This window comes from Belonocnema kinseyi, chromosome 3, assembly GCF_010883055.1.
Source record: "Belonocnema kinseyi isolate 2016_QV_RU_SX_M_011 chromosome 3, B_treatae_v1, whole genome shotgun sequence".
NCBI classification, from domain to species: Eukaryota; Metazoa; Arthropoda; class Insecta; order Hymenoptera; family Cynipidae; genus Belonocnema; species Belonocnema kinseyi.
Window position 1 is genome coordinate 77,378,819 of NC_046659.1, and position 23,064 is coordinate 77,401,882.

Here is a 23,064-nt window from a genome sequence, read left to right on the forward strand (position 1 = left end):
TTCACCCAGATGGGTGTTACACATAACGATCAAGGTCGCGGTTTCTGATTCTCGATGACTCGAAGGATGTTCGCAATACATATTGCGTTGCCTTCGTCCTCTTTTACATCCGGAAAGGGACGAAAGTCCGGCGATCCCATTGGTTCCAAAAATGAGCAATATTTTCTTGCACAACCATCAGCATTATCATAATCATCGTTATCATCATCATCATCATTAAATTTGAAGAATGTTCAAGCTGTTAACCATTCCTAGCACGCGGTAAGGGAGATTTTAACTGAGGAATCCGCGATTCTAACAGAATGGTCCACCACGCAAACGGACGACAGTGACCAGGATAGGATATCGAAGGACAGGAGGAGCCCAATCGTATATAGTGGGGATACCCATCGTCGGAGGATGGTATAAGAGAAGCCGGAATGTGGAGGCGTCGCCAGTCACCCTGACTTTCTTTTAAGCCACGCATACGTGTATTTTCGAGAGGACACGTATATCAGGTGAGTAACAGTCAGCCTTGTTCAAGGTATATAGTCCGGTAGGAGGTGTATCACCTTCGATTCGATTCGTATGCGCCACGGATCGTGCAGGTAACAAGACACAACAACATCGTGCGGATCATCCGACACTTAATCTCAAGCGTGGTTCGAATTTCAAAGTTTTCGCGAATCCGTGGTGTTATAAAGGAACCTTTTGTGTTTGGTGAACGCTCCAGTGATTATAACGTAAACATCAGTGAAGGACCTTTCGACTAGATTGACTTGATAACCACTGTTATTTTTCTATTCTCCAATGAGTGAATAATTATTGTATTTATTCATGTACAATTAGTGCTCTAAAGCGCCATCCTATTTGTGCTGAGTAATCTGCCCTAATAGGAGAGCCTGGCCGTCAGAGTGAAAGAATTTATCAGGACTTTTGTGGTGACTTTTCATTCCCAGAAATCCTTTTTTGTCAACTTACATTATTGACTTTAGAAATGTTTAACGAGTTATTCACTTTGTTGTTTTTAATTGACCAAATTCACTTTTTTGTTTCATTATAAAATGATCGACAGTAATACAGGCGGTTGTAGATGTTTAGAACTGGAAGTCCTGTGTATAGTGCATTAGTCGATCTTCGTTTAGTGTGGCTTCTCTTGATTATATCTGAGAGTTAATAGATTTTTTTATTTGAAATTCAAACATTTGTATTGCAATGTAGATTCTAGTCAGTTAATATATAATTTAAAGGTCAATAAATTCATTTTTTAGTTAGTTGATAATTTTATTACACATTATAGCAAAGTTTGTAATACTGTCAGGTGATCATTAAATTGTATATTGTATTTCGTAAATTGGAATATAGAAATCACTCTATTCTTCACTACAGTAATTACAAAAATTATATTTAAATCTGAATACACAACACTAGCCTAGCTGGTGTCTTTTTAGCCAAGCAATTAGGAAAAAAATCCAAAATCGGATTTTTTAAAATGATTTTCGTTTTGTTTTATATTCCCAATGTCTTGAAAATGCATATCTTTTATTTTTACACATATGAAATTATCCCCTTTTATATTAATACAGTTATAAATAATTTAATGAAAATAGGTCAAACTGTTTTTAAACAAAAGAATAATTTTTCTTACTTGTTTTACAAATGATACAATAAGGAACTTTTCAAAATTTTCTTTTTTTCTAATCGGCACATCGTATGCTAAATTTTCATAGAAAAATGCGAAATAAGTAAGATAAGATTATTACTTTTCTTAAAAATAAATGTACAAACTTTTATTTAGTGATGTGCAAAAATTGAATTGTAATGGGAGATAACTCCATATTTTTAAAACTAAATACAGGCATTTTAAAGACTTTGAAAAAATTTAAACAACAAACTTTTCAATAAAATAGATAAAACTCAAATAGAAAACGTCTTAATTAAATCGCATTTTGTTCTTTAATTTTGTTGATTAAAGTGGCCTTATAAAATAAATCACCCTACTTTACGCATTATGCAAGTAGCATACTTTATTTAGATTCTCACTCATTAAAATAATAAGTATACGTATTTTAAGGAATTTTATATGCAAGTATAAAAAAATATTCTTTTGAAGAAATGGGAAGAAACGTTTTGTCATAGAGAAAGGGATTTAAGTTTTGTATGAAAAAAAATTATAAACCTGGTATCAAAATGAAATTTCATAATATATTATTGCTACATTTTAATATAGGAAATAAATTTTGAAGTAAAAATAATGAATTTAGTAGAATTTTGTATAATGTTTAGTTTACAATGTTGCTGCCTGGTGCTAAATCCAAAATTTGCAGATTCCTATAAAAACGTCTAATTTTATTTTGTTTTAAATACGCTATATATTTTAACTATCATATTTTATAAATTATTCTTCTATAGATATTATTGGTAGAACAAAATATTACTTTACCCTAAAAACGGAGAAATCTGTTCCAATGAAAAATGCAAATTTTTTGAATTTACAAAAAATTTATTTAAATTATTAAATTTAAAAAAAATACAGCGTTTGAAAGAATTGTCTTTATCTAAAAAATATCATTTTTGAAATCCAAATATATTAAAATTTGAAAAATTACTTTTTTCTGCAAGAAAAAGCTTCGTCAATTCATTTTTAATCAAACTTGTCTTTTACAGATAAGAGAAAATTTTGTTTACTTGATCAAAAAAATTAGATCAATGAAGAATAGTCTGTCTTACGCCCGCGCTTTGGAGTGACGAGAGAATTTTTTTGAATGAAAAGCGAAAATTCGCGTTTTTTTTTAATGACAAAAAATATGAACGAAGTCAAAGTAAAAAAATTGTTTTCCTAAAAAAGCTCTAGAAAAATGTTTCTTGACACTTTCTTCTATCTTGCGTTATTTTCGAGATTTTTGCGAAAGTATTCATAAAAGCCTTTAAAATATATTTCTTCCTCAACAATACAATTTTATGGTTGATACTGTTAAATTATGCGCTTTGTTGTTTTTTTATGTCATCCTAAAATCCTTCTGTTGAGATAAAATAAATTCCTAATAATTTTATACATCTTTTCGCAAAAATCTCGAAAATAACGCGCGATAGAAGAAAATGCAACAGACATTTTTCTAGAACTTTTTTAGAGAAACAATTTTATTTTTTGACTTTTTCCATATCTTGTTTTATTTTAGCAAAAAATATGAAATTTTGTTTCTGAGACTGACAAAATTTCTCTTGTCTACAAAAGCGCAAGAATTTTAAACTTAAAAAAAATTCTAACGGTTTTCGAAAGAAGACGAGAAATGTTATCAGTACCAGTGATAAAAAAATAAAAACCTAGTTTAATTAAAAAATATCACACTTTCAACCAATATTGTGACCATTTTTTGATAACATTTGATTATATTTGCGAAGGATGTCCTGTAAAAAAATGTGAAAAATTTTGTATTCTATGAAGAAATAAGAACAACAATGTTCGAGTATCCTCTTCAAATAATTCACATCAAATTTTTCAAAAACATTCAATTTCCATTTAGACCCTGAAGATTTCCAATAGAATTACTATTATTATGTGCAATTCGAAATTGTCTTAAAAGAAATTAAAAGATGTGATCATTGATTTCATCTTATTTTTCTAAAGGTCTCTATTGTATCAGATTCTTAGCTGATGGTTCAATGTCTGATCTGCATTAATGTAAACATGAATTCTTTATCTTCTGAAAATCTCTAATACAATGGGTAATATTACGCGAGAGAATGTGTAAGAGTGTATAATACATGAGCGCACTGGCATTCCATTATATTCAAGAGCGAGGTCTTACAGAGTTGAAAGTAACGTCTAGTTTACGGTCAACTACACAATCAAAAGAGGCATCTCCTTAAGATCTTTGTGACTTAATGGCTTGCAAGATTAAATACTAAGTTTGATTTTAATCATTGCAAAAATTAGAATTGATTGGATATCTTGTTTTATTAGTTTCTGTGACCTACATTAGCATCCATAAATAATCGCATCTTTATATTACAACGTTCAACCACTAATTTTCGTTGTCGATTAACATTATCCTGCATTATGTGCTTTAAATTATTCACTTACAATAATAACCAAAAATCATATTAATAGCCACTATCTTCATCTATTTTTGTTAAAAACATGAATAACTGGTTTCTTAGTTTTGCAATAAAAATCGAATCTCATATTTGATTCGTTCAAGCTCATTATGTCATCGCGATTTACCGGACCAGACTTTTATCAAATTATAATTTTTCATAAAAAGTTTAGACATACCCTCCATTGAATCACACCAATAAATTTGAATTCTCCATTCCTTTCTATTCTCATTGGTTTGTTCCTTATATCCAGTTTTTCTTCTTCCTTACGTAAGACAATCCAAAAGAGTTTGCATAATTTTGAATAAATATAACTAAATTGAAAATTCAATTTCAATAAATGCCAGCCTGTAAATGTTAAAGAGTCGAAAGGAGCTTAATTGATGAAGAGAATGTTTGAAACATGTTTCTTACCTCAAAAAGACAAATCTAGCCACAATAATGCTGCCAAATAAAAAAAGCCTTTGAATGACTTAAAATTTACTAGACATTTTTTTCTCTATTTCAGGTCCTTAAAAATGAAGCACCATACGTTAATGCTGCTGATTGCAGTAGCATTGGTCTTTCAGGCCAATGCACTCCCCTATTCGAAAATCCCAGACGGTTTGCTCCAGTCAGACGGATACCACTACCAAAAAGCTGATGCAAACGATAATGCGAACAGCTTTAGTGAATCGAAACAAGAAGCGACTGATAAGCTAGACTTCCCTGATACTGGATTTTCGGCTATTTCTGGAACCAGTTCAGATGCAAATGAAATCAATCAGCTTCCAGAATCAGACTCAGGTCCGAGTCAAGAATCTGAAGATGTGAACAATGAACATAGTGGATACTACTACGAAATGAAAGCTAAAAACCCTTTCTTAAGTTCTGAATCACAATCTGGATGTGGGCCTTCTGGTTGCACTGCAAGCGCAAGTTTTGATCTCCAGAAAGGCAACGTCAACATTCAAGCCAAAGATCAACGTGACCGGGTTACTGCATCTGCTCCAGCAAATCCATTCCTGAACCAGGTTTCTGCATCCGCATCTACTGTATCGGTAAGTTTTATTATATAACACTGCAATGTATTTTAATATTTTGTGTTCTATTGGACATCTAGATGTTTCTATAAACACCAATTTCCCAATAGACACTTTAATGTTTCATTAAAGGCTATCATGTTCTAATGATCACTTTAATAATCTACAAACTACTGGTGCCTAAAATAATAATATTATGAAACAGACACTGTGGTCTATAGTTTAGTCAACACGCTAATATTTAACTTAAGACCATAATGATCTAACAATTACTAAGACCTTATATAGGATACCTAAAAAATGTTTTTACTCCATGATATTCTATAAGGCTCCATAATCATTCAAACCTGAAATGTTCTAAAGGATATTTTAATGTAATAAAACAAATAAAAATGATCTATTAATTGCCTAGAAAATTTTGAGAGTATCCTGATCTTCTAAAAGAACGCTAATCTGCTCTCAATACCTGAACATTCTACGTCAGATCATGATCTTGTAAAAAGCATTCTGATATTCTAAAAGACACCACCACAATCTATTCAAAGACACCATGGGATAATATACAAAAAGATATGGTTCTGATAAGTAATATGATCTTTTATTGGACAAATTTTGATTCTGTTCTGGAATTTCGGATATTATGACACACAATACCGCCATTACAATAAATCATGATGGGGTTCTATGGGATCAGATATTAGTTTTAACATCATGCTGCTTTAACTATTACTGTAAAAATCTCATGAGCATTAAGGTGTTTCGCTCTGAACCAAAATTTTGTAAATGATATCTAAAAGTCCTACTTATCAGTTTTTCTACTAAAGTTTATAATCATTTTCAATTTGACCAAAATGTTACAATAAAATATCCTCTTCGTAGAATAAATAATTTAATATAATCATCACCAAAATTTTCTACCGATCATGATATGCGAATGCTTTAGTACCTAGTATTTTGCATTTTATAATATTCTAAGAAACGCTCTGTTTTCTACTAAGCCAACTATTAGTATCACAATCATTTTACTGTGGTCTTCAGTATCTTTCCGATCCTGATTATGATGACCTTGTTTCTTTTATTCTTTTCCTGCGTTCTGTTTATTCTCTGCATCACATCCTTCTTTTTAATTATCTGAATATTTTTATCATCCGATTCATCAACTGTCATATTTTTATTTTTCAGAACTCTCGTCTGCCACAAGCACCAACATTCGCAGCACCCCAGCCCAGTCGGCCCATCGCCGTAAATGTTGATAAGAACAACCCCTTCCTGAAACCCGGATCCGGATCTGCTGTTTTGACCCCTATCTCTGTGCAAACTGATCAACAAACCCAGCAGATCTCAGATGATCAACAAACCCAACAGATCTCAGACCTCTTCCCTGTTGGTCAAGACCAAAATGGTTACCCATCCTCATCCGACCAGTTCCCCCAACAACCCTTCGAACCTGAAGATAGCCTTACCTTCAGTTGTAGTGGACAAAACAAAATATGCGTAGCCAAACAACTCTGTGTGAACGGATACACGAGCCAAAGAGGAACGCAAAACAAACCTGAGGTAAGTGACGTGAATGCTATATTTACCTAATGAAGTATCATTCGACTTTAATCATGGCGTAATTGAAGAGCCACCTCTGATCAATTTAGCTTATTCATCAATTAATAAATCAAATTTTTTACCTGGGACTGAAGAAGTTACCAGATAAACACACTGAGGACCTTTATCCTCAGGATATTTCAACAAAAATTAATATGTGCACGCCCACATGTGTTTGTAAATGCTAATATTGGTGACTCGATCTGAAGAATGGCACTCGATCCATAAGTATGAGCAATTGCAGTCAAAGTGGGATAGGTCAGAAATCTATTTTAAACGTAAAGGAAACTTCTACTTTTATTTTAAAGAAAATATCTCTTTGCCTTCCCCTTCTTTAACTGCCAATATGTTGGAGTTCTTGCAATTATTTCCGGGAGTTGTTAATTACTTTTTTGTCTAGGTTGAAAATGTATTTTTCGTCCAAATTATGATCGTCAATCTTGAAGAAACATAAGCAATTATTAACCACAAAGCAATGTTTTCAAATTAATCCATTCTAATTTGAATCGTTCAAGGATGTAAGCTTATCGATTATCTTAACAAGGATCTAGAAAAATATTCTATGCTATTATCACTTCACGCACCGCCCAAATCTCGTTATAATTGTTTACAATTATACTTGTAAGGAAAAAATACTCAGTATCGCGTAAATTATTTATAAGCTTGTGTCGCAAGCTAAACAATCGTCGATAAAAATCGACAAAGTCAATAATAACTCACTGATCCATCATTCCTCTTTTTTACATGCGTAATTATGCGTACATATTATGTTCGTAAGAATTATTTATTCCATTTGCCTACGAGACGTTTAATCCTCGCAGTTAGTAGCTGAATACAAACTTGCTTATGAGAAATTCGTCGAACGGAAAATGAGAGATGAGCTATTACCGTAATCGGTATATTCAGGCGTCGGGGTTCCCCAAGAACTAGGAACTTGATATCAAGGCTTCGGTACTTTCCGATATCGGAATAATTAAAAAATAGGCACGCAGTAACCAGAATGTATTTCAGCATAAGAATTTTTTAGAGTTCAAATTCCAACGACTTCATGATCAGAGAATTTAGAATCTGTCGACTAAATAAAAAAATCGTGTACAAGCACAAGATTTATGCAGGAAAAGTTTCACATAAAATTTATATAAGATTGAGAGACAACTAGGGAGTCTTTAAAATTCACTCAGTATATAAATTTTATATAATCATCTTTCATGTGAATTATCTTTTTCCCATAAATAATAATTTTGATTCAAATGAGTTTATTCGATATTTTTAAATTTAAAATCTGTCAATATCTAAAGTTAAGGGAACTTTCGATTTACTCATATCGGAAAGAAATTGCTCCTAATTAAAGAGGCAATCGGAGTAAAATCTTGAAAGTTACCAATTAAAGGTTTAATGACGTTTCATTCGCAGGGAATTAGCATAAATTAGCATACAATTCATCCGTGTGTCGTTTAAATTGAAACCCTCAATAGCGGAATTTCCATTTCGTTCGTATTACTGAAACGATCGCGTTTAACTTCTACATTATTAGGTAAGGCCTAGGTGACTTAAATTAAAATAATTCGTGTATAATCGCGATATTTGCGCAACCAGAAGGGGGAGTTCGAGTCTCAATCTTAAGATAAAAATGCGGCGAGATTAAAGGATCAGGAGGCTGGGTCTAGTGGCTATGCAGGTAGACGTATCATATGCTCTACGTCATATCTTTAAATGTGATAAGAGTAGGTGTATGAATGGAAGCAATTCGTGAATCAATGCAGAAAATCAGCCTTGGGCTCAAAAACTCGTCCAAAGACAGCTTGTAGGAGGACGCAAGAATGAATGATCGCACAATCGGAATCTTTATGCAGATTTTTAGTCTTTGACCTATTTCGGTGCTAGGATTTTTGACTGCATCCTCTTTCATTTTTAAACTAAATTCTCATTCTGAGATCGTTTCTGAGCTCGGGTAGCGAATCAGTGCTAATTAATTGGAATCTCTAACTCCTGAGGTTGAAAATCTTTATTTTGAAACTAAATTCGAAAATACCTTATTGCAAATATACCATAAATTGAAGCTTTCCTTTCTCAAATGTAATAACTAACAATAATAAAAAATATTCGCAATCCCAAAAGTTATTTTGGAACTCAAAGAATAAAAAGCTTTGTTCATTTGACTTATCCCAACAAACAGGAATGTCCGTAATTCCATCTTTATGATTTCCGTAATGATCTCCTCGCTTTCGTAATGTTCGAGAATCCAATGTCTCGGAGAAATGATATACGATCAGAAATCATTTGCCGGCATGAGTATTTGGCGCCGGGTCCGAAAATATGTTTTTTTTCCTTTGGAGTGAAAGTTCACACAGTTAAAATGAATTGAGACTCAAGGTAGATATTATTACGTCATGAGGAGCATTCCAAGACCTTTCGACTTGGTTATGATAACAGGTCATGGTTTGGTTTGGTTTGGTTGATGACGTGTGGATATAGAAAGATCGATCTTTATGGTAATCAAATGATCACTCTTCATGGAAAGGAATGAGTTTCGATTACGACTCGAATGTCTCATGCCTATCACCGAACTCATTCGAATGTCTAATAATGCTACTGAATCGAATTACGCAACCCACTATTTTAGAAATTCACTTGGCACGCTTCCTAAATCGCATATCATTATCAGATACTTGTCAAACTAATCTGCATTTGCATAATAATTATTCTGCCCTCACATAGTGCGAAAAATATTCCCCACCAAAAAGAACACTGAGTCATAAATTACAAATGAAATACATATTTTACTTCTAGAATATTTACTAACTGTAGCAAAAATATTACGCGAAAAATTTAAAATTGATTGCGCCATAATTTATACAATATTCGGAGATCAATTTGTCAGAATTTGATATTCGACTTTCTTTACTTTCGTTTTAATTTGAAGGCCTACTGATCCACTTTTTTCCCAAATCATTTCTTGCCGATATTGCATATATATCATCTAATCGAAAGAATCCTTAATAAATAAATTGATGTCCAAAGTGTATTGGCGAAATCTAAGGAAACTAGGACGACGTGAGGATAGATTTCTCGATTGTTAATTCACCAGCGAAATTCTGAATACTAATTCGGCATCGTTTTCGAAAATTACATATATTTAGCGAAAGGAGTTATAAAATTAAATTCCACAGCCGCACGTACGTCGTTTTCGACTTTCAAATGTAAAGGAATGTTTATTGGCAATATTTAAGAAGTGCTTATGAGTCATATAAATGGGAGGATACTTGGATGAATTTTAAAATTGAATGATTTCGCGAGTAAATAATGCATCTATGAAAAGATGGTTGTCATTTATAAATAGTTTTCGCAATGCATATTTTCGATTGCGAAGCCCGAATCTATGTATTGCCGTATTAATTTAGTTTGTGTCTATTACTCATTGTGTGAATCACAATGGTCCGTATTAAGTATTAGGACATTATAAAAGTAATTACAAAACGCGCGTGGGAGCGAAACGACTTAGAATCCAGGAGATCATTTACAAGCAAGATCTGCAATAAGCTCCACAACCCAACACAAACGTTTTTCTTTCGCGATTCCAAATTTGCATAGTCCATCCATTTTTGGTTAAATCTATTTGCCAATAAAATTTTCAATCATCTTAAATAGTTAACAGTACATTAAAATAGTTGAGACGTGATCCTAAAGAATTTTTAAATTTCTTCCTAAAGCGACCTTCAAGGTTGATTCTTATCAACTTTAGTATCTCTCAATTTCTCGACCGGTCTTCAAACGTGATCTTAAATTATTCGAAGGCTATAGAATATTTTTTCGTAACCTTTTGATATGAAATTAGAATTTGATAAATTAGTCAATTAAATTTAGTACTTCCTTGCAAAAACTTTGAAAATGTGTAGAAATTTATCTATAATTTGCTAAATGATGTGAAGAAATTTCACACCGCTGTTTTCACTTTTTTTTAACTAAAATTTTAACCTCTCCAATGTGCAAAATTTATTGCGTTGATTAAGACAGTGGTAATGATTATATTGGCTAAACCGGTATTGCGTTTTCTCATTTTAATGGGCGCCCCTTGGCTTTTAGCTACTGGGTACCTTCGACCTCATAACTCCCACGTGACAATCTCGCCATTTGTTGTCGGCATAATTCAACGATGAATTCAACACTAATTTCAGGTAGCTTTCTCAGATGAAGCATCTTTATTTTAAATGTAATTTTTAATCATATTTTAAATTGTAAATAAAACAATTTCTGATGTGTGAATTCTCCGCGCATACATTTCTTTGAATGCGATCGATTTCTCGCTGGAAGCGATCAGTGAAGGAACCCGCGCCACTGAAAATAAAACAAACGTTGCGTAATCAATCCAGTCTAAAGATAATTATCTGCAGAAGTTTCTTAATGCTCATCTGCTCTTTGCTAATATTTTCTTTACGGAAAATTACACCTAAGATTGGAATCATGAGAAATAAAAAAAATGACTTGTTAGAGTCTTTTTTATTACCGCGCTCATTAATTTCGCACTTGTATTTAGTACGCCTTATTGCACAAGAGGGTGTTGAAATATCGCAAAAAATCGACCGAGCTCTTGAGATGCTGTGCTGATTTGAAAAGAGATGAGTAGGATCTGAAGAACTTTTTCTTTAGAAAAGAATGCGAGTTTTTTCAATCCCCCAAGATGCGTTTATACCAGTTACAGTGCAAGGAGATGCTTGAGTTAATAAAATGGTAAATGGGCTGGAGAAAGTGGAATGTGTTTGCAGGGTGACCAAAGACCTGCAGATTGTAATTTAAACGCGATACCATGGTCTGATCACGTATCTGAAAAAAAGGTCCTTGGTTCATGACATCCAGAAAACAACATCAGGCTCTCTGCCAATTTCTATTTATATATATATATATATATATATTTTACTTAAAAATCTTCTTTAATTTTAGACGTTGAAGTTTTTAAAAGTGATATTTAATTTTGAAATCAGACATGTTTTATGTGTTATTCGTTTAATTTATCAATATCTGCAATCGTGATTTATTATTCATTTTTCCTGGCCTTGAATGTACAATTGTACCCAAAAATGTTTCGTGTAAGAAAGCAAATTTAACACAAGGTTGGAGGAGCTTCTTACAAAATATTCATTTAATTTGGTTTGCATGGTACTATAATCTGATCCTGTTTCGGGTGAAAATTATGTCAATCATATGCATTGGAGACTGGTATGAGGTATGGTAATAACATTCCCGTGAAATATGCAGAAGACAAGTATCAAATTAAAAAATGTCTTGAGGCCAAAGTCTAATTATAAGATTAAGAAGTGAATTATTAGCGTTGTTCGAAAAAACCTGAGCTTATGTCTCGGAAAATTACAACTGGAGATTTTTTTGTTATTACATAAATTTTATAAATTCAAAATAGTTTCCTAGTTTATAGATTAATACATAAAAATCTCTTAACTCAACAATCCTCTTCAATAACTGAAGAATCCAAATGATCAAAATCCAATTTCTGATGTATATTTATAAACCATCCTTTGTATCAGTTTTCTAATCCAAATGTATGAATTATATTAAAGTAAAATAATAAGAAAAATATTTAATATAATCTGTAATTTTATTGATACAATCGGAATATTAAAAAAAAAATTCAAGTAATTACGAAATTCTTCTCTAAAAAATGGATGATCAAAAAATTTCGATATTATCATTGTTGTCGGCTTTCCGCAATGCTTACTGCTAACAAAATATTACACAAGTTCAAGCGAAGAGAAACAATGTAATTTATTATATTTTTTTAAAGTTTGTAATTTATAGGACTTTACCAATAATATACGCTCGAACCGCAAGGTTTAACTTTGACTTTAAACTTGAGTAACATTTTATAACCTTTGCAATAGATGTAACCAGGGTTTCTAAAAACATTTAAAGTATAATAAAAGATGAAATGGTTTTTTAAAAAAAATATTACACAGTTACATTATCCTCCTAAGACGCAATACACGGTATAAATTTAAAAAATCGGTCGAATAAATGTTTTTTTAGTATCTTTACTATATTTATAATGAGAATATTTAATCAAGTTAATCGCTCATGAAATCCTAGACTATATATCTGTAAATAACTCATAATTCAGTGAAAGGCATTTCCTACGTAATATCTTTCATATTTGTGCCTATATAAATTCTCGAGATTCAATTTTATGTTATAAAATAACGTCGTAAAAAAATAAAGGTTATACCATACTATAAAAAATGACAAAATATACTTAAAGTTCAGAAGCATTTACTGCTTTAATTAGAATTTTATCACGATTAAATGAAACACATAGTCTTATTGAAAATATTTATAAGGAAACTCCTTTTTTACGACTTCAAGTTTTTCTTATAAGTTATTCTTTCTAAATTATTTTTAAACTCTGATGAGGAAATCGGTCCGATTCCAAAACTTTATTGCATAATTCTAAATAAATAGTCTGAAAGTGGTTGAAATAAATAAATTTTTTCCTTGTAAATAGCCATTTTTTGTTTACCAGACTTTGAATTATAAATATTTTTTATTTTAAAGCTCTTTTTGTTCTGAGCAAAAGTAATTCTGAAAACACTTTCAAATTCAACAGGAGTTTCTCACTATCTATCAAATTCTATTTTTTAAGGTTGAAATTATTTATTAATCAAACCAACCAACCGAAAAAGATTATATAGAATCATTAAATAAATAAACTAATTAATTAAAATACTTAAAATCAAAGCTTAAACTCGAAAATCGATTAAGCTATTTTTAAATAAATAATAGTAACCTAAACAATTCTTCATAAAATAAGCTTAGCTTTCTGTTACCAAATTCGCAGCAATTAACATTGTTTCAATCTTTTTTATAAATCATTGTTTACAAAGGTCCAACGAAGTTTGAGATTGACTTACGCATTGTACATCATTAATTGAAGAAAGTTGAAATTGAGCTTACTGTCTTAATCCGAATTCGTTTAAATTGAATAACAACCAATTAAGTCAAACTAATTTTTAATCGAATTTATGGATCACTTCTTGTAACATTAAAGTAACTGTCATTATCAAGTATCATGAACTAAATTTTTCAAATAATTAAAATAGCGTACTTTGATTAACAATTAGTTAAATAACAACTAATTTAATAAGTGACTTTTTCCTAATTTAAATTTAGACAGCAAATATGGGTTCTTTAAAAATTACCTCACGCTATTTTAAACTATTTTTCCACCCCTTCCCTTCTTCGTCACACTGGGTGACGTCACAAATAAGAACACCTTCTTGTTTTGAAGTCAATTATTTTGTCTTCAATTTTATTTGATAAACACCTGAAATAAAATACAAAACGAAGAGATAAATTGCAATAAAAAAATAGAATTTTCCAATAAAATAGATTAAATTTCAACCAGACACTCATATTTACAGCCCAATATATGAACTTTTAATAAAAATAGACGCATTTGTAACTAAACAGATAACTTTTTAACCCTATAGTTGAATTTTTAACCTACAAAAATCTTTCGCAGCCCAACTGACGAATTTGGAAAGAAAAAAGATTGAACTTTAACCAACAGCAGTTGCATTTTCAACCAAGTAGTTGAATTTTCAAGCCAAAAAGATAAATTTATTAGAAGCCAGTTGCATTTTTTATCTTAAAGGACAAATTTTCAACAAAAAGTTACATTTTCAATCATATAGTTAAATTTTCAACAAAATAGTTGAACTTTTAACAATATAATTGAATTTTCATCTAAAATGAGTGCTCTTAAAATTAAAAAATTAATTTTTAGATCATTTGAGTTTTCAACCAAAAAGAATAACTCTGAACAAAAAATGTACGATAATTGATATTTCACAAATAAAAAGATTTTTATTTTAAATAAAAATGAGTCGAATTTAACAAAAAAGGGGAATTCTCAACAACAGAGTTGAATTTTCAAACCCAAAATCTGAATTTTACACCAAACAGATGATTTTTTACTAAATACTTAATTTTTCTTCGTAAGTAATAAAATTTTTAACCAAAAAAGAACGAATTTTCTAGAAATAATATATAAATCTTTTACAAATAAAATGAATGTTTAACAAACTAGTTCAACTTTTAGCCAAGCAAATGAATCATTTTCAACTAAATAAGATGAATGATCAAAGAAAAATTGAATAATTGCATTTTCAACTGAAAACGATTAATTTTAAACCAAAAATTGAATGTCTACATTACTATTCCAATGGATCTTTTTTTGGCAAACTAAAAAAAAACGAAATTTTAACAAAATAGTTCAGTCTTCATCAAATGAATTGAATATCAAGCAAAGGGGTTCAACTTTCATCCAAATAGTGGAACTTTAAACAATAAAAAATGAACTTTCAATAAGAAATGCTAATGCATAGTTGAATTTTCAATTAAAAACAATTATTTTTTAACGAGAAATGATATATTTATTTATTGGTTGACAAAAGTAAATTCTCAAGAAGATTCAGTTCAATGTTCGACCAATAAAATAAAAATTCCCAATAAAATAGTTACAGTTTTAAAAAAATGATCTGCGACTAATAACATTAATTTTTATTTTATAATGAAGCAATTACATTTCCAGTTAGAAAATTATTTTTTAAGAAACAAAAAGTTAAACCAAAAAATTCCATTTACAACTAAAGAGATAGATCTGTAATTGATAAACGGAATTTTTAAAACAGCAATAGAACTTTCAAAAATGTAATTCGATTCATTATCAAGAATATTTATTTCCTACCAAACATACGAAATAACACCAAAACACATGAATTTCCTACCAATAATTTTCCACCAAATTAGTTCATCTTTCTACAAAATAGTAAAACTGTTTACTGATCAATATAACTTTTAAACCAAAAATAATAAACAAGGAAAATATAGGAGTTATTATAAAAACAAGGAGGCAATCAGTTCTAGGAATATAGTAAACCGGCGGTTCTTATATCGGGAGCTTAGTGTATTAATTTTCCTAGCATTTAAAAAAATATGCGCATTTATATTTTCTTGCTTGATGTAACATTCTGGATAAACTCCTTCGCTCCTCTACATTACAATTCTTCAAAAAACCTGTTAAACTTCCCTGCCCCCCCCCCCCGCTACCCTAGCACTATGACGTTGTTTTTGAACAGCCCCAGACAAGTCGATCGATCATTCTCATAGACAAGCTAAAAATTGAGAAATATCAGAAATTAATTCACATATCCTCTCCTATTGATCTTTGATTGTAACTCTCGAAGGCGTTAAAAATCCTATTGTCACAGAACAAAGGGTTCTTAAGTCGTGGACAGAAAATCTGCAGACTTCCTAGATGATTATACTTGGAAGCATGTCAGAACTCGTTAGGCAATAATTCCTGGTATGAATTTTTTGAAGATCTCGATATTTGCGAACAAGTCCCAGTGCTAGCAGGGTCAGGGATCATGCAAACGTTCATTTATTTTTTATACATCAGGCAAAGTGTGATAGATCGGCGAAAGTGATGTTATGTCATGTGTTAGCCGATGGTCCAATCAGGAAGAATCTACCACACTGATACAATCGTAAAGAGCATCCTTACGAACTTACACTGGGACACTCGTATGATAGGCGGCCAGCTTACATCGTAATGATGCATACATTATTAAACGTACGCAACCGTGATTCCTTCGTAAACGCTCATTATGTCAGCGGATAGTACTTTGGTGCGAACAATTATGAAATCCGAGACTCTTGACTTTGGCGCCTTTGATTCTCTTTGATGTCGCGTATATCTTTCGATACAAATCATTTATGCTGATTTCACACTCCTTCCTCCCCTGTTCCCCCTTTTAAAAAATTCCTCCTTTTTCTTTATTTTCAAGAGACTTTTCCTTTTTCTCGTTTTTTGGTTTGAATTTTTTTGGTTGCAAGTTAAACGGTTTTGTTCAAAATAAATTTTTTAAATTAAGATTAATCTTTTTGGTTGCGAAACTAAAAATTTTGAACAAAATTCGATTTTTTATTTTAAATTAATTTTTGTAAGTACTGAAAATATTAATTTGAAATTGAAATCGCTTTTTTTAAATATCAAATATACATTTTTCGCTAAGAAGCTATTTTTTTTTTGTGAAAATTACACTAATTAATTGCTCATTAAACTGCTTTATTAAAAATCCATTTTCCAAGTGAAGATTGATTTATTTGGTAAAAAATGTAATTATTTTGTGGAGAATTCGCTTTTGCATTAATAAAAAACTAATTTTCAATTTAAAAAAACAAAGAATTTTCAGCAAAATAGCTGAATTTCTGACCAAATAGATAAATTTGCAATAAAAAAAAAAAATTGTGCAAAATTGTTAAAAATTGTACTTCTTCATCAAAAATTTATTTACTGTTGTGGAAGATTCATCTATTTATTTTAAAATTTAAGTATTTCTACAAAATTGTTATTTTTGTTTGTTATAAATTAATTATTGTAATAACTGGAAATTTATCTATTTTTTAGACAATTCTTTTCTTTACGTTAAATATTATTTTTATAACAATTGAAAATTCAACTACATGGTGGCGAGCTAAACGACAATGCTACATATTATTGTTTTGCTTACAAGATTCATCATTTTAACAGAAAATTAATCTCCAGCTATAAAATTAACAATTTTGTTAAAAGTGGTTTCATTTAACTTGAAACATAAAATTTTTTAAATTCTAATTTAACTATTTAATTTTTCGTGGAAACATGTTTTGTTCAGAATAATTTTTTCGTTTCAAAAATCAAGTATTTGATCAAAAGTTCCAAATCTCTGTTAAAAATTATTCTTTTTTAGTTGAAAATTGTTGTAATTTGTTGAAATTCGCATTTTTGTTTGAAAATTCTAAGCCTTGATAATAAGTTCTATTACTTAAGTTAAAAATGTTGTTGTTAAAGACTAATCTATTTTGTTGTTAATTTAATTATTTTGTTCTAATGTCTACTTTTCGGGTTGAAAATTAAAATCTGTATTCTAAAAAGTTCGTCCTTTGGGCCTAAATATTCAACTATTTGGTTGGAAATGTCACTGTTTATAATTCAATTTCGATCTTGCACGTTGCAAAATTTGACTGTTTGGTTGAAAATTCATCTTTGTGTAGGTTGAAATGTCAAATATTTACTCAAAAACCCATCTATTTGGTTTAAAATTTAATTATTTTGTTGAAAAGTCAAGTGTTTTGTTTAAAGTCATCTTTTTATCAAAAAAAAATTAAACTGTTTTGTTTTAAATATATCATTTTTATTGAAAATTTATTTGTTATGGTAAAAAAGTAATATTTTATTGTTTTTGTTGGCCAAAAAATTAGCAAAAAATTTCCATGCGTTTGGCTATTCCTAAATAATAATGCAATCGAACTCGATTACGAGCGATCCCATTGGTTTCGAGATGGGAAACGAACCTGACCGATTGCGTAACATCCTTATTGACAGAGAAATCTTCTCGTTCAATTTAATTTCCACTTTTCACATTATGACTTGAAATTGATCTTTCAAGGTCATTCTTCTGCGGCCTTGAATATTTCACTTCAGTCAGAATTTCAGGTATTATTAAATTCCAGTTTCCTATTTCAACAAGGACCAGCAGATTAGCCTGTCCCACTGACCGTACTCTTTTAGAAGGTCCTTCTTCGCAAAATTCAAAAGGTTAGCCAAGGAATCATCTTTCCTTCTCTATTCTTCAGGATAACACTTTCTAAAAATAAAGAAAACAAATATAACTTTTTAGATTTTTATCCTAATATTCAAAGTTTCTAAAATTTAAAATTTCTCAAAAAAGCCACCAAAGTAGGTGATTAAACAATTAAAAAATTTGTTCAAAGTTTTTATTTTTATTTGAAATGCCGTTAAATAAAGCTACGCCACGCTAGTGGGCGAAACTGGCTAACACGCAACTTTATTTTTTAGATTTATTTAACTGTTTCTCTGAATGACAAATTTTAAGATTATAACTATTTTCTTTTTTTCAAATGTTGAACTTTATTTTAAATCTTTTTTCATGCAGTCCAGACTCTTTTAACAAATAAAAGTGCATTCGTGGAAGATTCTAAGAAGAGTAAAAAAACTCGTGAAAAACTTGTCTTTCAGAAGTTTGTGGAAATTTGTACAATGGATCATATTTTGTAGCACTTAAACACGATTTATCAAAATCTTTAGATGAATACAATATATTATTCGTCTGCAGAATTATTTTGAATTTTCTAATACATGCAAGAAGCATTAATCTAATGATTAAATGCTTTATTTAAATGAGCAATTTCTCTTGAGCTTATAAATTGCTCAGAATTCATAAGCTTTCAAACGAACGCACTATTGTCATAAGTCAATAGATTCGTTTTAATTTTAGGTATCAATATTGATTTATGACAAGTGGGCAAGTTTTAATTTAAAAACTGATTTCTACGAAATTATGAAAGTGCAAAAGATATATTTAGATATAAAAAATCTGTCTCTCTGTTTTGAGATAATAAATGTTAGAAATCTCTTAATTTTTAAAATTGAGAATTTGTCACCAATAGAAAGTTTCCTCTATGAGGACACAAAAACAAATCAATTACTTCAAAACTTACTTAAATCTTTTCCATTCCATAAACCCGGTTTCATAACTTAAATTCGACCTTGATTCCACTCTAAATTTCCAATTTGCATTAAACGCAATTAATTCAAAAGTTTAAATCGTAAACTAGTTGTCACATTTGAAATAAACTGTCTCTTCTTAGCATGAAAGGTCGAAGAATCAAAAAACTTAAGTGCCTCATATTATATATTTCGCATCCTCTAAATTCAGTATTATAAAACGCTTTTACCTACTTCCATAAATTTGTCGACCCATAATACACAAAAGACGAAATAAACATGATGTTTCGTAAAATAGCGAAAATATTATAATAACAGCTAAAATATTCTTTTCAAATCATTTGACTTGCAAAATTTGATTCAAATGTTAACATACAAAAGTAGGATTCAAATAAAAATTAATTATACACACTATAAGGAATTCAATCTGTCATGTTGAGTTTCTGTGATAGGTTCAAGATCCTTGTCATGAGTATATACTAGCATAAAATTTGGTAATCTTAATTATAATAACAGCTCCTATAATACAAAAATTTTTATTTTTATTATGATGTGAACTGAAGTACTTTAAAAAAATGTTCCTCTAAGATATAGGCAATTAATTCTGTCAATGAACATATTGAATAAGAATCAACAGTCTGTGACTTTCACCTTGCGAAGAAATAAATTTGCGCTCACTTGAAAGGCAAGCAATTTATTTAATCATCAAAATTGTTACATATACAGGTGTCTCTAGAAGACCAAATTTTCAAAGATCAATACATTGTCACAGAAATAATAGAAAGTGGTTAAAAAAACCCAATTATGGATGTTTTGAAACTGATCTCAAGATCCAAAAATAATATTCTTCTACTTCCTTTATTTTGCTGATATGTTTAATGTTTTGTTAGCTATAAATTCATGTTGCAACCTTTTATCAGGGAAAATTAAAACTAGAAACATAAAGCTGTTCATTAATTTATGCACTTTTTGCTCACGCGAAGAGGTAAATGATTTGGATGACATCACAGAACCGTTGGATATAGACTCGCACTTTGATCTCGTGAGAAAATGTTTGTAAATTCATTATTTGCCTACTTCCTCTGTTCGCCTTAATTAATATTCATTCTTCATCAGTCATCGGTTATATTTGTTCATGAATGAAATATTTAATACAAAAAAAAATACAAAACTGGAAACAATTGTCGGACGTACTCATTGTTCCAGTTTTATCTTGGTACCTTTAAATATAAAAATTATATTGAAAGTTAAAAAATGCTGATATTTCCTGTCTTTCGTGTACGCTGAATACAGAAGTTGATGATTATCTAAAGACGGTTTCATGAATAGTAATTTACATAATTATGATTATCTTGTGACCTTTAAATAATCTGGATCGAAAACTGAAAGAATGATCTTTATAAGCAGACGAAACTAAAGACTGATAATTTCTTTCGACTTACATCAAAATCAACCTTGAGACTTCGAAATTATATACCAGAAGACAATACGTGTGATGAGACTCTAAGAACATCTACCTGGAATATTCTATTTTCTTCAGTAAAATACCGGTTTACCTTCTATAGGTTCAACGGACTTAAGGTCGTTCAATAACCTTCAGTAATTTATTTATTACATGGCGCCCAACATAGTGCTATATATTATGAAATCAGCACGCGATTACTCAACTCTATTTATCTTCATGCTACCGAATTATACATCTGAGGATCTGCAAACATCCTCAAAGTAAATAGGTCTACGTATTACGATCCTAAGAATCGAAAAGAAAGAGAAAAAATATTATTTCTATATGCCGCGTTTTCTATTAAGGACCTTTTATTAATCAATAAATCTCTCTATTTACGGGATTCAAATCAATTCCAATTTACTCCGACCTTCGCAAGAGACTCTATTTAATTGAAACTTCATTTGCCTCGAAGCACATCAATTCCTCGAGGTTCGTTAATTTCACGATTTATTCTCAAAGTAAGCATCTCTTTGTCCGAATAAATTCTATCTCTTCTCTTCTCATTTTTATTAAAGAAGGTGAGATGTCGAGTCAGCAATAAAAATATATGTAAATTTAATTTAATTAGAAAAAATAATTATTTACTTTATTGCGCAATGATTTTCAGCAAGTATTTGACCAAATCGCAACATGTTCATGAGGCTGTTTTTACGGAAATTTATTTAATACTGTTAAAAACTTACTATAAAAAATGAAGACCATTTTCTGAACCGCAAGATTGTCGGCGGTCTCTTTGAAAAATAAATTAAACTCGGAAGAACACAGTATGTGATTGTAAGCACCTACAGATGACCGCAAATTTACAGAATATTTAAGACAGGCAAGGTTGAATTAAACAAATATTATAACACAAATGTCAACTGACTGCCTTATTAAGGTACAATGTGCTAACAGAATTTAAATTCTCTTCATTTATTTTATGAATGCAGAAATCATCAAATATTTCTCTTTACTTCTTTTCGATTATTATCAATCCAACGTTCTTTTTTATTTTTTCCAGGGACAAGATTGCAACTTAAACTACGAAATTTGTTGTACTTTTAAAGAAAGCCCAAAACAGAATCCAGAATTCGGCCCAGGTAACACATTTTTTATGATACCACTTAATAGCATCAAATGAAATCTGTTATTTGTCGGAAGATTAGTTTATCTCTAAAGCATAAATTCAAAAGAACTCAAGAAATCAGACATGAAAAATTTATTTTCTCAAAGGGTTTGATTGACTATCAGTCATCTCTTTGTTTCTGCTACGCCAAAATAATTCCTTGGAAACGGTGAAAGTTCGAAGGAAAGATTCCTCGAAAATTACCTGAGCCATTTATATATGGCAAGGGCACTGGAAGAATTTGAGGGTCCGTAACCCTTCGATACAAAAAATACTTACGCAATGGAACCTAGTTTCACAAGTTTGGAATGATATCGCACAAAATAAATAAAATCCTTGATTTAAAATCATACTGAAATTGCCAATGCACAACCCTTTTTATTAAAGTCATGTTATAAAACTGTATTTATTTGTTAATTTGAATTCGTGAATTTATTTCCTCTTTATTTTTCAACAGCAAATAATGCTAAATATATCAAATATGTTAGGCAATTTGAGAAGGTTAGCAAGATCCAGCATACAAACATTTCTATGAATCTCTTCCTTCTATTCCAGAAATGTTTTTTCTGATCAAAAGTTTATAGCGATGATTTGACCTTTTCTTTCATCATTTAACATGAGCATGAAGGAAAATGCCGAATATTGCTTGCACCTAAAACTTAACTCGAAGGACACCATCACTGCTTATAAATCGATGTTTTGAATAATTGACTGTTTTTAATCATAAGATTGTTATTTTTTGAGCAGGTAGCAACGAGAATGCCATCTCAGGATCCTCGAACCAACCTTCATTAGGATACCCTAGCGGAGGCTTACTCGGACCTGAAGATTCGAATTCTGGTGATTTGAGTACAGAATCTGCTCCATCTGGGCAGGGTGCACCAGACTCTAATGGATATTTGCCTCCTCACGGCAGTGAACCTTCCAATCTTGTCCCCTCATTCTCTCGCCCACCCCAGGAACCAGAACTCGATGGCAAGTCTAAAAATAACTTTTTATTTCCCTTCGAAAACAGGATTCCGGTCCATTCTTCGAAGCTTCCCATCTTCTGGCTTTTGGTAGTCAGTGACCGCAGACTTGTTTTTCTTCACACAACTTGTTCTTAAATTCAACCTGCTAATTGATAGAATCTACATTCCACTAGTTTTTTTATACTTACTACTAAGTATTAAAACCTTTA

The 23,064-nt window shown here is 30.6% G+C and overlaps 1 protein-coding gene across 1 annotated transcript in view; it reads left to right on the plus strand.

Moving 5' to 3' along the window:
- The first annotated feature begins 458 nt into the window (after positions 1-458).
- The window catches only part of LOC117169159 (protein piccolo-like), a 29,116-nt gene continuing 6,510 nt past the window's right edge, over positions 459-23,064 (plus strand). Inside the window, exons 1-5 of the mRNA XM_033355373.1 lie at positions 459-497; positions 4,586-5,117; positions 6,282-6,656; positions 21,780-21,858; positions 22,632-22,859. Coding sequence (XP_033211264.1) covers positions 4,596-5,117; positions 6,282-6,656; positions 21,780-21,858; positions 22,632-22,859 — 1,204 coding nt within the window. The 5' untranslated portion in view covers positions 459-497; positions 4,586-4,595. The remainder of the gene's footprint in view (positions 498-4,585; positions 5,118-6,281; positions 6,657-21,779; positions 21,859-22,631; positions 22,860-23,064) is intronic.